General features: G+C 43.9%; 1 protein-coding gene across 1 annotated transcript in view; it reads right to left on the bottom strand.

Moving 5' to 3' along the window:
• Positions 1-15552, bottom strand: part of LOC126443322 (uncharacterized) — a 65672-nt gene that overhangs the window by 23035 nt on the left and 27085 nt on the right. Inside the window, exon 4 of the mRNA XM_050090915.1 lies at positions 9618-9745. Within this exon, the coding sequence (XP_049946872.1) occupies positions 9618-9745 (128 nt within the window). The remainder of the gene's footprint in view (positions 1-9617; positions 9746-15552) is intronic.

Raw genomic sequence — 15552 nt, 5'->3', positions numbered from 1 at the left:
TTTGTCTGTCCATCTGTTGGGAATCTTTTTCTCTGGATCAGTTCTGGGTATCATGCTCAAATTATGTCACATACAAAGGTATATCGACCCTTGGCGGCGTAAAAGCTGTAAGCTTATAACTGACTCCAGTCATCAGATACGGACGGCCGTTTATGTCTCGTGTTTTGATAATCGAAAACTCACTCGTCGAAACCTATAGGGTGCCCTACGTTGACCTGGAATCATGAGATTTGGCAACAACTAAGTTTTCCGGTACAAGTAAAGCAAAAAATCTGAAACTTGTTAACTTGTAATTATATCGCACGAAAATGTCGTTTTCAATTTGGACATACATTGTATTCATCACCTGTTGAAAGTATAACATACGAACATTACTGCATCCAAAAATAAATTGTATGTTGTATTCATGATTTAGTACGTAAACAGAAATGTGTTATTAAATCTTCTCTCCCTACATACATAAACTAAAGTCCTCTGCTTGCTTGTTCTTGTTTGTTTGGGCTGGGCTGAGGAAATAACGTAGAATATCTGAACCGATCTTGGTGTTCCTGGGACCAGAATCTTGCTAGTAAAGTTACAAAGTGTCGATAACAGGCAAAAATTATTGGGAATCTTGATTCCCAGGATGTAGAGTTTGTACAGAACCCTTAGTGCGTGAGTCCCTCTCGCACTTGCCCATTCTGTTTTCCTTTCTTGTATCTACCCTAGCATCACCCAGTATGTTGTTCTGGAAGGTGAGTGCTCACCACAGACATGGGTGCCGTCGGGAGAGTCTGAGGGAAGTGGGACAGAACTGCTCTTGTTCTCTGTACGTGGGGTCCCCAATCCTTTTGGGTCACACTGAAACAGGTGACAGTGATTGCACAATAAATTAAATTGAGATAGGGAACCAATACTCGAAAGTGCATATTTATTGTGTTAAGGACATACACAGCATACACCACCGAACAACAATGTAGCTCATAGTAATTCTTCAAAGCAACGACTGTCAGTCTGAATGCATGTATTGCAATGATGCCTGATGTTCTTCACACTCTGGCAAAGATCTCGGGTGTCCGTTGTGCACTCGAACAGTAGCAGCTGATAAACAGTGTAGACAGACACCTGACCACCAAACGGACCTACTGTGCACAACTAGGCTCGTAGCACTCAAGCATCGCAGTGGCGTATTAACCTGTGCCGCAAGCACACCACTGCCCCTGCTGTCAGCTGTCCATTGCATCAGATAGCTTGTGTCGTGTTCATGGTGAGGTGTGTTGCTGTGTACAGTGCACAATGAGTAATCAAAGATGAAATGTGCAAGCACTGCGACAAACGGATTTTGAGCCCTATGTCTGCTTGTGTCAATCCAGTATCGTTCACTGCGCTGTACTGTCCAACTTCATACAGTTTGTATTGTTTGTGGATGAGGCCTCATTCATCCGTGATGTTGTTTTCAAAAGCCAAACAGGCAGATCTAGAATGAGGACAACACCCACGCCACCCATATCGGAGGCCAATAGCAAAGATTCTCAGTCAAGGTATTTTAGGACATTATCCAAGATCATTCCACTTTGATGTTAATGTCTGCAAGCACCAAGCACCTGAAGAATACTCACACTCATTGTAGGGCTGGAAAGGGGGGGGGGGGGGTCCTCTCTGATGGCCATTGCGATCGCTGGATCTTACAACGCTCGACTTCATTCTCTGAGGTGATGCCTAGATGTAGGTGTACGAAACACCTGTAGATACAGCTGAAGACCTGCTTGCCAGGGTCCAAGCTGCCTGCCTCCTGGTACAACATTGTTGCTCACGGGCGAGGCCTCCACGACGAGTGCGGCCGCTTCATGTTTAAAGATGATTAAAGATGTAGCTGTTGTCACACACATCGACTCAGTCAGTGTTTCGACAAGTTTCTACACAGTTGTCACTTCTGCCGAGCTGCTCAGAACAACGAAGTGTTACATGTCTTGGAAGACAGTAGCGTGATTGACTCGCTTCCACTATCGCAGTAGCAGCCACGATACAGGAATGACCTGTGAGGATATGCTGACATCACTCCGAAACTGTGATCACAGAGAGAGCGTCATGCAGTCAAAGGTCGAGAGGTGGTGGTATGAATATGGGAAATTTTCAAGAACACTGCCATCCTGAATTTGGAATCACTCAACTGTATGTCAGTCAGACACCTTAGGCAAGTGTATGGTGGTGGAGAGAAAGACGGATTTACTTGTGTTGCAGATATGTGCAAATATTATTTTCTTAATAAAATTTTTGTATTTATTTAGATACTCCCGAGCTCATTTTTTACAGTTCTTTTGTCAGCTACGTTTATTTAGCAGGTGACATCTACACTCTTTTTGGAGAACTGTCGAGATGATTTCCCAAGTTTCTGCAATGTGTCGCTCAAAAGTAGCCGATCAGCAGCTACTTGCAGCCAGCATATTCCATTTCGTGCGTTTCTGTCACAGCACAAACCCACTCGTTTAATATGTGGAAGTTCTTCTTCTTACGAGAAATAAACCCGTTTGTGCTGCCTTGCGTCCACGGTTGGTAAGTAGTGAGAGTAGTAGCAAGTTGAGAGAGGCATGTTCAAATGTGTACCAACACGCTGGGCAGTGTCGCAATGCGCTATGTGTAAGTAATGTTAGTGGGGAGAGAAGAAGCGTGATGGACTGCGACTTGAATTACTGATCAGCGCACGCTGCGTGGCCGAAGGGGTTTGTAAACAGCCCTGCGGAGGGCGACCCGAGTCTTTCTCCCTCTCCGACTGCCAGCCAGCCCTGATATCGGAGTCAAGCGCTCGTGCGGTATCCGTGACGACGATGGTGACTGCAGTCATGGCCACGCACGTTGGACAACAATGACGACGCCGCACTGCTGTCACTGTTTACCGACGACGCTGTGATGTCACTCATCATGGTCACCTTGGCTGAGGATGAAAGCAAGTATACATATTTTCTATAGTGTTTTTGTTTATACACTACTGGCCATTAAAATTGCCACACCACGAAGATTACGTGCTACAGACGCGAAATTTAACCGACAGGAAGAAGATGCTGTGATATGCAAATGATTAGCTTTTCAGAGCATTCACACAATGTTGGCGCCGGTGGCGACACCTACAACGTGCTGACACGAGGAAAGTTTCCAACCGATTTCTCATACGCAAACAGCAGTTGACCAGCGTTGCCTGGTGACGCGATGTTATGATGCCTTGTGTAAGGAGGAGAAATGCGTACCATCACGTTTCCGACTTTGATAAAGGTCGGATTGTAGCCTATCACGATTGCGGTTTATCGTATCGTGCCATTGCTGCTCGCGTTGGTCGAGATCCAATGACTGTTAGCAGAATATGGAATCGGTGGGTTCAGGAGGGTAATACGGAACGCCGTGCTGCATCCCAACGGTCTCGTATCACTAGCAGTCGAGATGACAGGTTCAAATGGTATAAATGGCTCTGAGCACTATGGGGCTCAACATCTTAGGTCATAAGTCCCCTAGAACGTAGAACTACTTAAACCTAACTAACCTAAGGACATCACACACACCCATGCCAGAGGCAGGATTAGAACCTGCGACCGTAGCAGTCCCGCGGTTCCGGACTGCAGCGCCAGAACCGCACGGCCACGGCGGCCGGCCGAGATGACAGGCATCTTATCCGTATGGCTGTAATGGATCGTGCAGCCATGTCCAGATGGGGACGTTCGCAAGACAACAATCATCTGCACGAACAGTTCGATGACGTTTGCAGCAGTATGGACTATCAGCTCGGACACCGTGGTTGCGGTTACCCTTGACGCTGCATCACAGACAGGAGCGCCTGCAATGGTGTAGTCAAAGACGAACCTGGGTGCACGAATGGCAAAACGTCATTTTTTCGGATGAATCCAGGTTCTGTTTACAGCATCACGATGGTCGCATTCGTGTTTGACGACATCGCGGTGAACGCACATTGGAAGCGCGTATTCTTCATCGCCATACTGGCGTATCACCCGGCGTGATGGTATTGGGTGCCATTGATTACACGTCTCGGTCATCTCTTGTTCGCAATGACGGCACTTTGAACAGTCGACGTTACATTGCAGATGTCTTACGACCCGTGGCTCTACCTTCATTCGATCCCTGCGAAATCCTACATTTCAGCAGGCCAATTCGTGACCGCATGTTGCAGGCCCTGTACGGGCCTTTCTGGATACAGAAAATGTTCGACTGCTGCCCTGGCCAGCACATTCTCCAGATCTCTCACCAATTGAATTCGTCTGGTCAATGGTGGCCGAGCAACTGGCTCGTCACAATACGCCAGTCACTACTCTTGATGAACTGTGGCATCGTGTTGAAGCTGCATGGGCAGCTGTACCTGTACACGCCATCAAAGCTCTGTTTGACTCAATGCCCAGACGTATCAAGGCCGTTATTACAGCCAGAGGTGGTTGTTCTGGGTACTGATTTCTCAGGATCTACGCACCGAAATTCCATGAAATGTAATCACTGTCAGTTCTAGAATAATATATTTGTCCAATGAATACCCGTTTATCATCTGCATTTCTTCTTGGTGTAGCAATTTTAATGGCTAGTAGTGTAAGTGATTCTTATGGGTTCCACTTCTCCTTTTCTAGGTGTGAGCAGGCGTTACTCGCTGTGGGATCTGAACCCAGCAGCTGATAATGATGATGACGATGATGATGATCTCTGGGGAACGACTTTGATTGTTCAGAGGCAGATATCGCTTATTCTACAGTATTAAATTTTTTGTTTGTTATTTTTGAGATGCTCTAGTTTGTACTCAATGCGATTATCGCTGTTTTGACGCGACCACCAGCTACTAGTTCTTTTGCACCTGTGTTTTCGTTTGGGCTTGTCCATATTCTTTCAGACACATTCCCCTGCCGACGTCATGCAGCTCCTCTAGTACCCATGCTGGATATGCCCTTAATGACAAACATGCCTGCTGATGATGAGTTGCTGGAAGTGTATTCCAGTAATGAACACAACAACAGTTCTGTGTGTAAGTACTCAGAATTTATTATTATTATACGAATACGGATTTTTATTTCTCCTTCCTTAGATACTTAACAACTGCGTCTCTTTCTCCTTCTCGTGTGCAGAATTATTAGGAGTTCAGCGTGTTGTTGAGGGGAAGAGCATTGTCCAAGTTAGGGGGAGAGCTGTCGTGACATCATGGGGTGAGTCGATACCAGAGTGGTCATGCTGAGTCACTTTTCTGAGGTGCAGGAAAGGGAGTCCTGTAAGACACTCAGCTGTATGCTCTGCCTTGATTTATGTTCATAAGATTTTGATCAACTTATTGTGGGGTCCAGTTGCATCTCTCTTCAAAAGTATATACTGCTAACAAAAAGCATGTCCTAATGCCCAGAATCATGATGAGAGGAATTTAAATTGATTTCCATGGTTGCTTCTCACTAGCGATAGAAATTAACCAAAAAATTCAGGGCATACAGATACACAACAAACACCAGATATCGACTGACGATCTAATTTCTCGTATATGGCCGGAAGTTGGAAAGCCATAAGGAGAAGACAAACATTAACACACTGTGTGGCACATCAACAAAGAAGTCAAGCGTAAATTAGGTGGTCCCCTCTTCTTGTCCATATTAGCTGAGAAAGATCCAAAAAGTGTAGACCTGCTGCTAATCTCTGAAGGCGATAAGCAACACAGCGTTTGGATCAAATGCATGTCCCACCTACGTTCCTCTGAAATGAAAACAGAAAAGGTGCAAGACATTTTTGCTGTGGATGTCTCGTTTACCAAGAGCATGTATCTTGAAAGACACCTGATTGACTGCTAGAGCCAGGAAACAATACGTGTGGAAATGCTTATCAAGGATAAACGGTTCCCGAAGTTTAAGAACGCCTCCCACCAACACTTCTGTCCCTTCGTCGTTTACGTCGATTTAGAGCGCCTCCTAGCTCCTGTGGTACAGTGTGAACGTGGTGCCTCTGCCTCCCATATCACTGTCACAAAATGATGCATACGATATGTGGCTACCCATCAAGTTCTGAGCACGTATAACTCTAAAATTAAAATCTTATGTCAAGGGAATAGTGCGAGATGGCTGCTCACTGAGCTTGAAAGTCTTGTACGGGATGTTTATAACATTTATAGTGAAAACGTCCTCATGACCAACGTGTAGGAGCATGATGCACTGTACAAGCAGGCAGCTGATCGTTATACCTGGGGACTGTGACTGGACAGAGGTGAGGAAGCTCCCTGTAGAGACTGTGGCCACGTAACGGGGAAGTCCCAGAGTGCAGCTGACAACCCATGTAACTGTAAGTACCAACTGCCACAGCACACAGCCATCTTTTCCACAATTTCAGCGAGCATGATGCCCACTTTCTAGTTCAGCACTTTGACGAGTCTGGGTTGTAGGATGACAAATACATGCCGCTTCAAAGAGGATCACACCACTTCCTGGATTCACAACGCTTCATGCTCACGTCTCTTTAGAAATTTGCTGAACCAACGCGTCCTGAAGATATTCGTAGCAAAGGGAGCCACTTATCTCTATGATGTAGAGTTTCAGCTTGTGATGGAGAAGGGGTCTTTCCAAACGAAATCTGGACTCTCTAGTAAAATAAGAGGCATTTCCATAATGAATGCAAAGAACGGGCACTTGGTGAATGAATGGGAGGACGGCATCTCTGATTTATCAGAACATGTAAAATGATGAACACCAATGTACATCTGACCGACAACATCGAGAAGTTCTGTAGCATGGGGATGAGATTTCGTGGGATGCCATGTTAAGAAAGACACAAGCCAGCATCGAATTCTTGACCAACGTTGACATGCTTGTCTTCCTGGAACATGCCAACGTGTGCGCAGGTATGCCAAGGCAAATAACCTGCAAATGATCGAGGTGGAGTACAGGTTGTCTGACGATTTCAGTATCATCCTTTACCTGGATGTAAACTGTCTCTACAGGAAATTAAAAAATTACCTTATTCACAAAAGAATGTGTATATTGTAATGAATCAATTACGAAATAACAAAACTGTTACGTATATAACAAATACGAGAAAAAATGGAAATTAAAAAGCTTTCAGTTGTTTTCACAATACAGTTGTTCTTCTTTTTCATATTTTTTGAATGAAATACCTCCTTTATCAGTTTTATATTGATGGCAGGCGCCAGAGAAAAATAAATCCTTTTCGAATACAATATTTTTTAAATTTACATACATACATACATGGCCGACCGGTTCTAGACGGGATCGCGATTTATCGCCTCCAATTCGTATTTGCGTAAGTAGAGCTTTGCGGATGTGCGCCAGGAATACTGCACGCGTTTACGCGCGTGTGTGTGCGGGACGTGCGTCACGTCCTCGCTGTGAGAGCATGCGGTTAGCGGTCAGCGGGCAGCTAACATCCCATCTGTGTTCTGAGCCGCTTCGCGCTTCCGACAGCCCGGCTGTGGGCGTCACAACAACACAGGGCGAGGGAGGCCAGCGAGCGACACGGGCCGAGTCCACCCAGTAGCGGGCCCGGCGTACGGACAAACCCAAAATCACTGTAGTGGTGGCACGTGGCTGCAGTCGACTCTTACCCGTACGTCGATAAGCAGTACAGAAAACGAAAAATAAAATGCAGAATTTCCATCGTTGTGCAGGAGCAGTGAATTGGAAGGTGCTGCACACTTTTGTATCGGCACCTTCCAAAACGTTGAATCCGTCGTCCTTGCCATGGCGCCACTGCGCTTTCTGCCATCTAGACCTAAACTATGCCGGCCGGTGTGGCCGAGCGGTTCTAAACGCTTCAGTCTGGAACCGCGCGACTGCTACGGTCGCAGGTTCGAATCCTGCCTCTGGCATGGATGTGTGTCATGTCCTTAGGTTAGTTAGGTTTAAGTAGTTTTAAGTTCTAGGGGACTGATGACCTCAGAAGTTAAGTCCCATAGTGCCCAGAGCCATTTGAACTATTCTGACCATACATACATACATACATATTTGTACACAGTATTATGTGAGAGCCCAGTTAGCACGGGCACAGGGTCAAAATCGTGAGCTGCGTCCTTACCTGGGCCACAGCACGCTTTGCCGAACTACTCTGCAGGGCTGTAGTGAAGAACCACGAGAGGAATTATCTCGAATACGAATACCTCAAGACTGCTGCAGCTGTCTGAAGACTCAAGTTTCATTCAGAAAGCAAAGTGTGTCTTTAAATCGAAACTATCTGTACAACATTGGTTTCACGGAATAACTTTTCGCAATTACACTTTTCCTAAGCAGGTGCAGTGTATGATCAACGAAGCGTATCTGCACCGCAAATGTAATAAAGAAGTCGTCCTTTAAACATTCTCGCAAGCTGTGAGGTACTAACTCTACAAAATATTGGATACGTATCAGGTAAATTGCCTTTCCTGCAGTGAAATGCATAGATGATGGTAACGAAAACAAGATGCAATGACAGGACATGACACGATGTCGGCAGAAACCATCCTTAAATGCGGAACCCGCAACTATCAATCTTTGAAATTACCATCCAGCAAACATCCGTAATATTTATAGGAAAAAGATTTAATCTACTCAGAACCTTTTCAGTTCACTAAAACAGGTATCGCCTAATTCTCTTCTCAAACGATCGAAATTGAGGCTCACACGATACTGTAGGGACTGGCACGTTGCTACATACGCCACCAAAAGTTACACAAAGACACAGATCATATTGCGTCCTTTTGCTTTCCATGTATACTACTTTCAGAATCCAAACAGTCATAATGTGCAGTGGCCATTCTATGTGTTAAGGTTGGGTTGTTTGGGGAAGGAGACCAGACAGCAAGGTCATCGGCCTCATCGGATTAGGGAAAGATGGGGAAGGAAGTCGGCCGTGCCCTAAATCAGAATGGCCGGACACGGGATTGAACCGTCGTCCTCACGAAATGCGAGTCCAGTGTATGTGTTCACATAGCTTTTATCCTCGGTAGTGGGAAAATCACTGGTGGTGGTGTTCATAAATCACAGACAGAGAATTCAGACACGATAATGGTTCGAGTTAGGCCACGAGACACGTGCAGAAAGGCTAACGACTGAGATGGATGCTCTCAGAAAGCAGCATCCGGTTTCAGGTTAGTCTGGCACAGATTTTCATTGGCCTTGACGCATTCACCAGATATTCCGCTTGTGACTGTAGCAGCACAGTGCCTTTAACAAAGCCACTCGCTGGCGCAACACGCGCTAACTGGTGGACCTCAACTGCAGGTTGATGCTGATGGAGACTTTAAATGCCACACTGAGACTCTAGACCACTCTCCACTAAATATGAAGCTAACATGCTTCAGCTTGTAAAGCAGGATTGGATGCAAAGTTATCTGAATCTGTAAGAGAAGTAGCTAGCAAATACGAGAAAAGAAAGATACAGAAGATTTTCTTCGATCTCTAACCATTTCGAGCTTAGCCTCCTTGTATCATGGCCCCAAAAGGCTCACAGAAGTAGAGGTTGGTTCAGAATTTTTCCAGATGGTTAGTATTAGAACTGGAGAGCCAAAGATAGCTACAGTGTGAAGAAGGTAAACTGGGAAACACTCCCCAAGAACTGACCAGGTGGTGTGTGTCATTTTCTCACCCCCTGTACGTATAATACAGTTTATAAGAGGAGAAAAAAACTCCACTTACCATACTTTTGAATGCGAGGGGAACCAACAGCTGTGAGGCGTGCGTCGCACTGAGTGAGAGCAGCTGCGCAACGTCCCGCCAGTAGCTGGAGAGGCGTTCCCGCAAAACAGCCGCCTGGGCCTGCAGTTCTGCACAAGACGGGAGACGACGGACTGGTGAACAAGCCAGTGGATCAGACTTCTGTAGGAAGCACAGCTTTCGCTTTCTGCCCCCACAAAGTGTAAGCAGGTAGCATTTACCTTTTGAAACTAGATCAATATACAATGTCAGTAATCGTATGAGTTACAGCACGGACACCTTGACCGGACGTTACAAAGCTCATATTCCAGCGACAAATTTAAAGAGCACATCAAGCAAAGAGAGAGGAGTACCATCACCTAACGTAGATCCAGTAATAAAAATTAACCTAAGGGTAGAAGTATCAAAATATCTGAAGAAGTGGAAATATACAACTATTTCAAAAATCACCCACACGGCTTGCCCAACAATAAGATAGATTTAAGAAATAAGAGACCTCGAGATAAATTCCAGTCAGTTTTACGTGCTAATAATAGAAAGCAACATAAATGAGTATGTATAGTTTAGCTATTTGACTTTGACTTACTGACAAGCATAGGACGTAACGATTTGCACAGGATCGTGTCTATGCTGGTTTTATAATATGAGTAGTCTTTACGACGTTTCCTGTGAGTTGTATGATATGTATGGAAATGAGAATGAATTATGTCCACTCATACACGTTTTTATAATTAGGGTGTATTTATTTTAACATAAGTAATATATTTGAATAATTCAGTAAAAAAATGAATAATGTGTTTTGCAAGTGTAGCTGAAAAAGCCATTCTCGGCCTAAACGTTCTAAGGGCCATGGAAATGTATGGCCACATTTGTACTGGTACAGTACCTTACATATTAACAGTACATTTTGCAATTACATGGTGATACATATAATGTTCTGTAATTTGTGAGAAATATCTCATCACATGTCTTTACGTCATTTTTGTACTCCTTTTTCTTTTTATTTGTCCAGTGGATCAATTCATGTACGAAATTTGTTGTGAAGGCGATTTATGCCTTTGTGATGTTAATATGGTACAAAGAATACACATGTATATATATATATATATATATATATATATATATATATATATATATATATGATTATTACTGCCATGTTTTTATGAGCAGCCAAGCTACTGTAAGCCTTTGACGATGGATACCATATGTACTATTACGCACTATCACAATAAAGAAATGTCTTATCTTATTTCTTTACACCAAATGCTTGTATCGTAAACAGAATGCCAAATTTTGTTAACAAATGTAAACACGATATTAAGATACTCTGGTATAAAACGTTTACTGTGGCATGTACAATCAATGCAAAGAAGAAACGACTTGTGAATATGTTCCCCACCAACCACCTCAGTTGTCGTATAAACATCATGAACAGTGATTTGAGGAGATTCATGTTAGTGATGTTAACATCAGTAACAATAAATTTACCTGATGCCATTGCTATGATCCTTACGCTCATCTAAAGTTGATGTACACTCGGAGTTAGGAGGCTCAACATACAGAGACAACAGTGAGATATACACACGTCAGAAGATTCGTAAATTTTGACACCTCCAGTGGCCCGATGCAAGTGATGTGGTGTTTTTAGCATTTTTTGTAATATAACTGCCTCATGTATGGGAGGATAGTGGCGTTCTATACATGCCATGTGCACTTCACTTTTCGGTTATTGCTGTATACCTGTATAAAGTGCATAGGATTGAAAATGTAGTCGTGAAAACAAATAATGTTACAGTTAATGGCAGATACGACGTCTTTAAGAAAAATACTGCATTATTTTTCGCATTTCATCCTTATGCGAGCTTATTTTCAGTACAGAAAAGACATTGCTAAAGATGGAGAATGATGTGTGTACACGATGTTTATTGCGTTCCTAATGCTATTGGAATTACTCAGCGGCAAATCGCAAAAGAGAAAGTCCAAGGAACGTGCATCTTTACGACTTTGTAAAAAAAAACGAATCATCGGCATGAGGGACTTGAGAGCATCGTACCGACACATTACACTGGCATCTGGCTGTAGGGCAACGACTGCAGAATGTATAGCAACGGGTTGGGAGAAGTTCGCCAGCCATCACAGACAGACCGTTGTAACCTGGGTTGAGATCTGTGGCTACCACTGACACCACACCACAAGCAGCATAGTGTAGGGCGTTCTGTGGTGTTCAGCGGCGGGAGTCGCTTTTGCCTGTGGCGGTCAGGTCGACGCTGCTCTGTCCTCAGGTGGCCTCGTGAGACGTCACGGGAAGCAGCGGCCGTCGAGGGGCCTACCTCCCCAGTCCACAGAAACAAACAGGGGTCAGGAAGACTCGCGATCAAATCATATGGAAGGCATGTGGAAGAGTTCTTAGGAATTTCGAAAATTGTTCAGAAATTTGGAAGCCAAATTATTATTCGAACTGGTTCTCCAGATAAACAATCAGTATCTCTTGAAAATATCATTCACATAGTTCTGTATGTTCAAGGACACATAAGTGCGAGGACATCCGCACAATTACCTAAAGAGCTCTCACACTCAAGTTGCTCACAAGAATATGTATATAAGAGGAAAAAGTAGATTGAGGAAGTGCTAGATTACGATTAATTTGGTTTTAGGAAAGGTAAAGCCATCAGAGAAGGATTTCTGGGTTGGCGATTGATGATTAAAGCGAGACTTAAGGAAAATCTAGAAGCGTCCGTAGGATTTGTAGTTAGATAAAAATCGTACGATAATTTAAAATGATGCAGGATTTCCGAAACTCTCATAAAAATGAGTGTAACCCCTAGCAAAAGAAGGGTTACGTGCAATATGTACATCAAACAAGAGGAAAAAATAGGAAGACCAATAACTGCTCAGATTAGGAAAGGTGGAAGACATACATGTAATCGCCCCTACCATTCAATTTGTATATCGAAGAAGCAATGACAGACATAAACGAGGGGTTCAGAAATGGAATTAAAATTCGTGTTGAAAGGCTATCAATGACAGGAATAGCTGATGTCATTGCAGTTCTCAGTGGAAGGGAGAGGTAACTGTAGGAAGTGTTGAATAGAATGAACAATCTAATGTGTACACTCTGTGAATTAAGACTAAACCGAAGAAAGACTAAATGAATGAAGTCTAGCAGAAATGGGATCAGTGTTGAACTTAAGGTCAGAACTGTAGACGAGGATCTAGACCAACTGAAAGATTCTGCTACCTTGAGAATAAAGTAACTCATAATGGCCAAGTTAAAGAGAACATGAAAAGCAGAGAAGAACATCCAAAGAGGATGTTCCTGGCCAAACGAAGTCAACTAACATCAAATGTCAGTTTTGTAACAACGAAAACAAACAATTATTGATAAAAGTATTTAATAGGATAGATAAAAGAATCTACTCACGAAGCAGCGGCAGAACACACATGAAAGACTGTTGTGATTGGCAGGCTTTTGGAACCAGTGGCACCTTCTTCAGACAGAAGGGTTGAAGGGGAAAGAAGAAGGGTGAAGGAAAAGGACTGAAGAAGTCTAGGAAAAGGGGTAGATTTTGGGAAAGTCACCCAGAACAGCGGGTCAGGTAGTCTTACCGTACAAGATGAGAATGAAAGACTGATTGTTGGGGACTGCATCGGACAGGATTTGGAAACCTGAGAGCTTAAAGAACACAGGGTAACATGCAAGACAGAGATTACTGCTAAAACAGTGATCACAAGTTAATAAGAGTGTGTCCTCCTATGACCACCTATAATAGCCCCGTAACTAGGAAAACATATTCTATCAAAGGGAGAGCCAGTTGCGAAACGACACAAGTCGTATACCAGCTATTATAACACTGTTCAGCCTTCTACATAGGCATGACTACCATCAGATTATCAGTTAGCATGAATGGGTATAGGGTGAGGGAATACACTGCCAACTCACAATATCCTGTGGCAGAGCGTGCTCTACAGCATGACATTCGTGACCTCGGTGCCTGTTTCACCATCTGGATTCTTCCCCCAGACACCAGTTTCCCAGAACTCTGTAGGTGGGGACTACCTCTACAACATGTCCTTCGTTCTCGCCACCCAGCTTTTTATCACTGTTACTACTCTTTGCTTCACTCCGTTTCAGTTTCCTGCATCTTTCATTGTCTTTTCCATCTGTTTTTCACCGCCCCATCCCACCTCTGTTATGTACAATGCACTTAGCTTCTCACTCTTTATAACTTGTGATAAATGTCTTACCAGTAATCTCTGTCGTACATATCACCTCGTCTTCTACCTTTAAGCTCTTAGGTTTTCAAATCTCGTCCGATGCAGTCCCCAACAATTAGTCTTCCCTTCTCATCTCGTACGGTAAGTCTCCCCTGACCTGCGGTTCTGGGTGACTTTTCCAAAATCTACCCCTTTTCCTAGACCTCTCCAGTCCTTTTCCTTCACCCTTCTTCCTTCCCTTTCAACCCTCCTACCTAAAGAAGGAGCCACTGGCCAGAAAGCTTGCCAATCACAACAGTCTTTTATGTGTGTGCTCTGCTGCCGCTTGGTGAGTAGTTTTTTTTTTATCTATCCAATTAAATGTCGGTTTTAGCTGGAATACGAGTAACTCATAGTGTAAGTTTGGAGCACAGAAGTCTATGAAAGTGAATCATGGACAGTGGGAAAACCGGGACAGAAGGTAACTGAAGCGTTTGATATGTGGTGCTGGAGAAGAATGTCGAAAATTAGATTGACTGATAAGAAAAGAAATGATGAGTTTCTCATCAGAATCGGTGAAGAATGGAACATACCAAATACTTTGGTAGGACGATGGGACTGCATTTTGTTCTTGGTCATGCAACCTTATTGTTCCCTCTTGGTTCTTGTACGTGTTACCCGTCTTTCTTTGCAACTTACTCTTATTTTTCTCAATATTTCGAACATTTTGCAGACTTTTACATTTCCGGATGCTTTTTCTAGGTCTACAGGGCCTATGAATGTGTCCATTTTATTTTCCAAGTTTTGCTTCCCGCATCAGTTACAATGTCAGACGTGCCGCCCTCTTGTGCTATTAGCCTTCTGACAGTCAAAATGATCGTCATCTATCATATCCTCTATTATCTTTTCCATTCCTCTGTATATATTATTCCTGTCGACAAATTCCATACATGAGGTGTTAAGCTGATTGTGCGACAGGCCTCGCAAGTATCTGCATATATCTTCAGGGTTGTATCTAATGGTATAGCGCCATTCTCGTATATTCTAGACGCCAACTTCAGTAGTTCTTGGTTGACACTTTCGCCAATGATTTCGGAAACTCCGAAGGTATGTTACCTATCGCTTCTGCCTTCCAAAGCTGTGTTAAGCTCTGACTCTTATGTGGGGTCACCGAGCGAGGTGGCGCAGTGGTTAGACACTGGACTCGCATTCGGGAGGACGACGGTTAAATCCCGCGTCCGGCCATCCTGATTTAGGTTTTCCGTGATTTCCCTAAATCGCTCCAGGCAAATGCCGGGATGGTTCCTTTCAAAGGGCACGTCAGACTTCCTTCCCCATCCTTCCCTAATCCGATGAGACCGATGACCTCGCTGTCTGGTCTCCTTCCCCAAACAACTCAACTCAACTCTTATGTGGGATCTCCAGTGTCTTCCGTTGTGATTCTCATTTCTTCTCCTGTCAAGTCATCAGACGGGTCTTTCCCCTCGTTGATGCCTTCAGTTTACTCTCTCCACCTACCTACACTCTCCTCTGCATTTGACAGTGGAATTCCCAATGCTCTCTTAAAGATGACGTCTTCACTTTTAATTACGTCAAATGTTCTTTTGAGTAATCTGTACAATGAATAAATCTTTCAGACGACCATGTGTTATTATTTCTCTTCACATTTTTCCAACAGCCATTTCGCTTTGGTTTCACATCTACCCCTAGCTACTCCGTTCCC

The sequence above is a fragment of the Schistocerca serialis genome, unplaced genomic scaffold, assembly GCF_023864345.2.
Source record: "Schistocerca serialis cubense isolate TAMUIC-IGC-003099 unplaced genomic scaffold, iqSchSeri2.2 HiC_scaffold_1451, whole genome shotgun sequence".
NCBI classification, from domain to species: domain Eukaryota; kingdom Metazoa; phylum Arthropoda; class Insecta; order Orthoptera; family Acrididae; genus Schistocerca; species Schistocerca serialis.
Note: the sequence above shows the minus strand (reverse complement) of the source record. Positions and strands in the feature narration are given on the sequence as shown.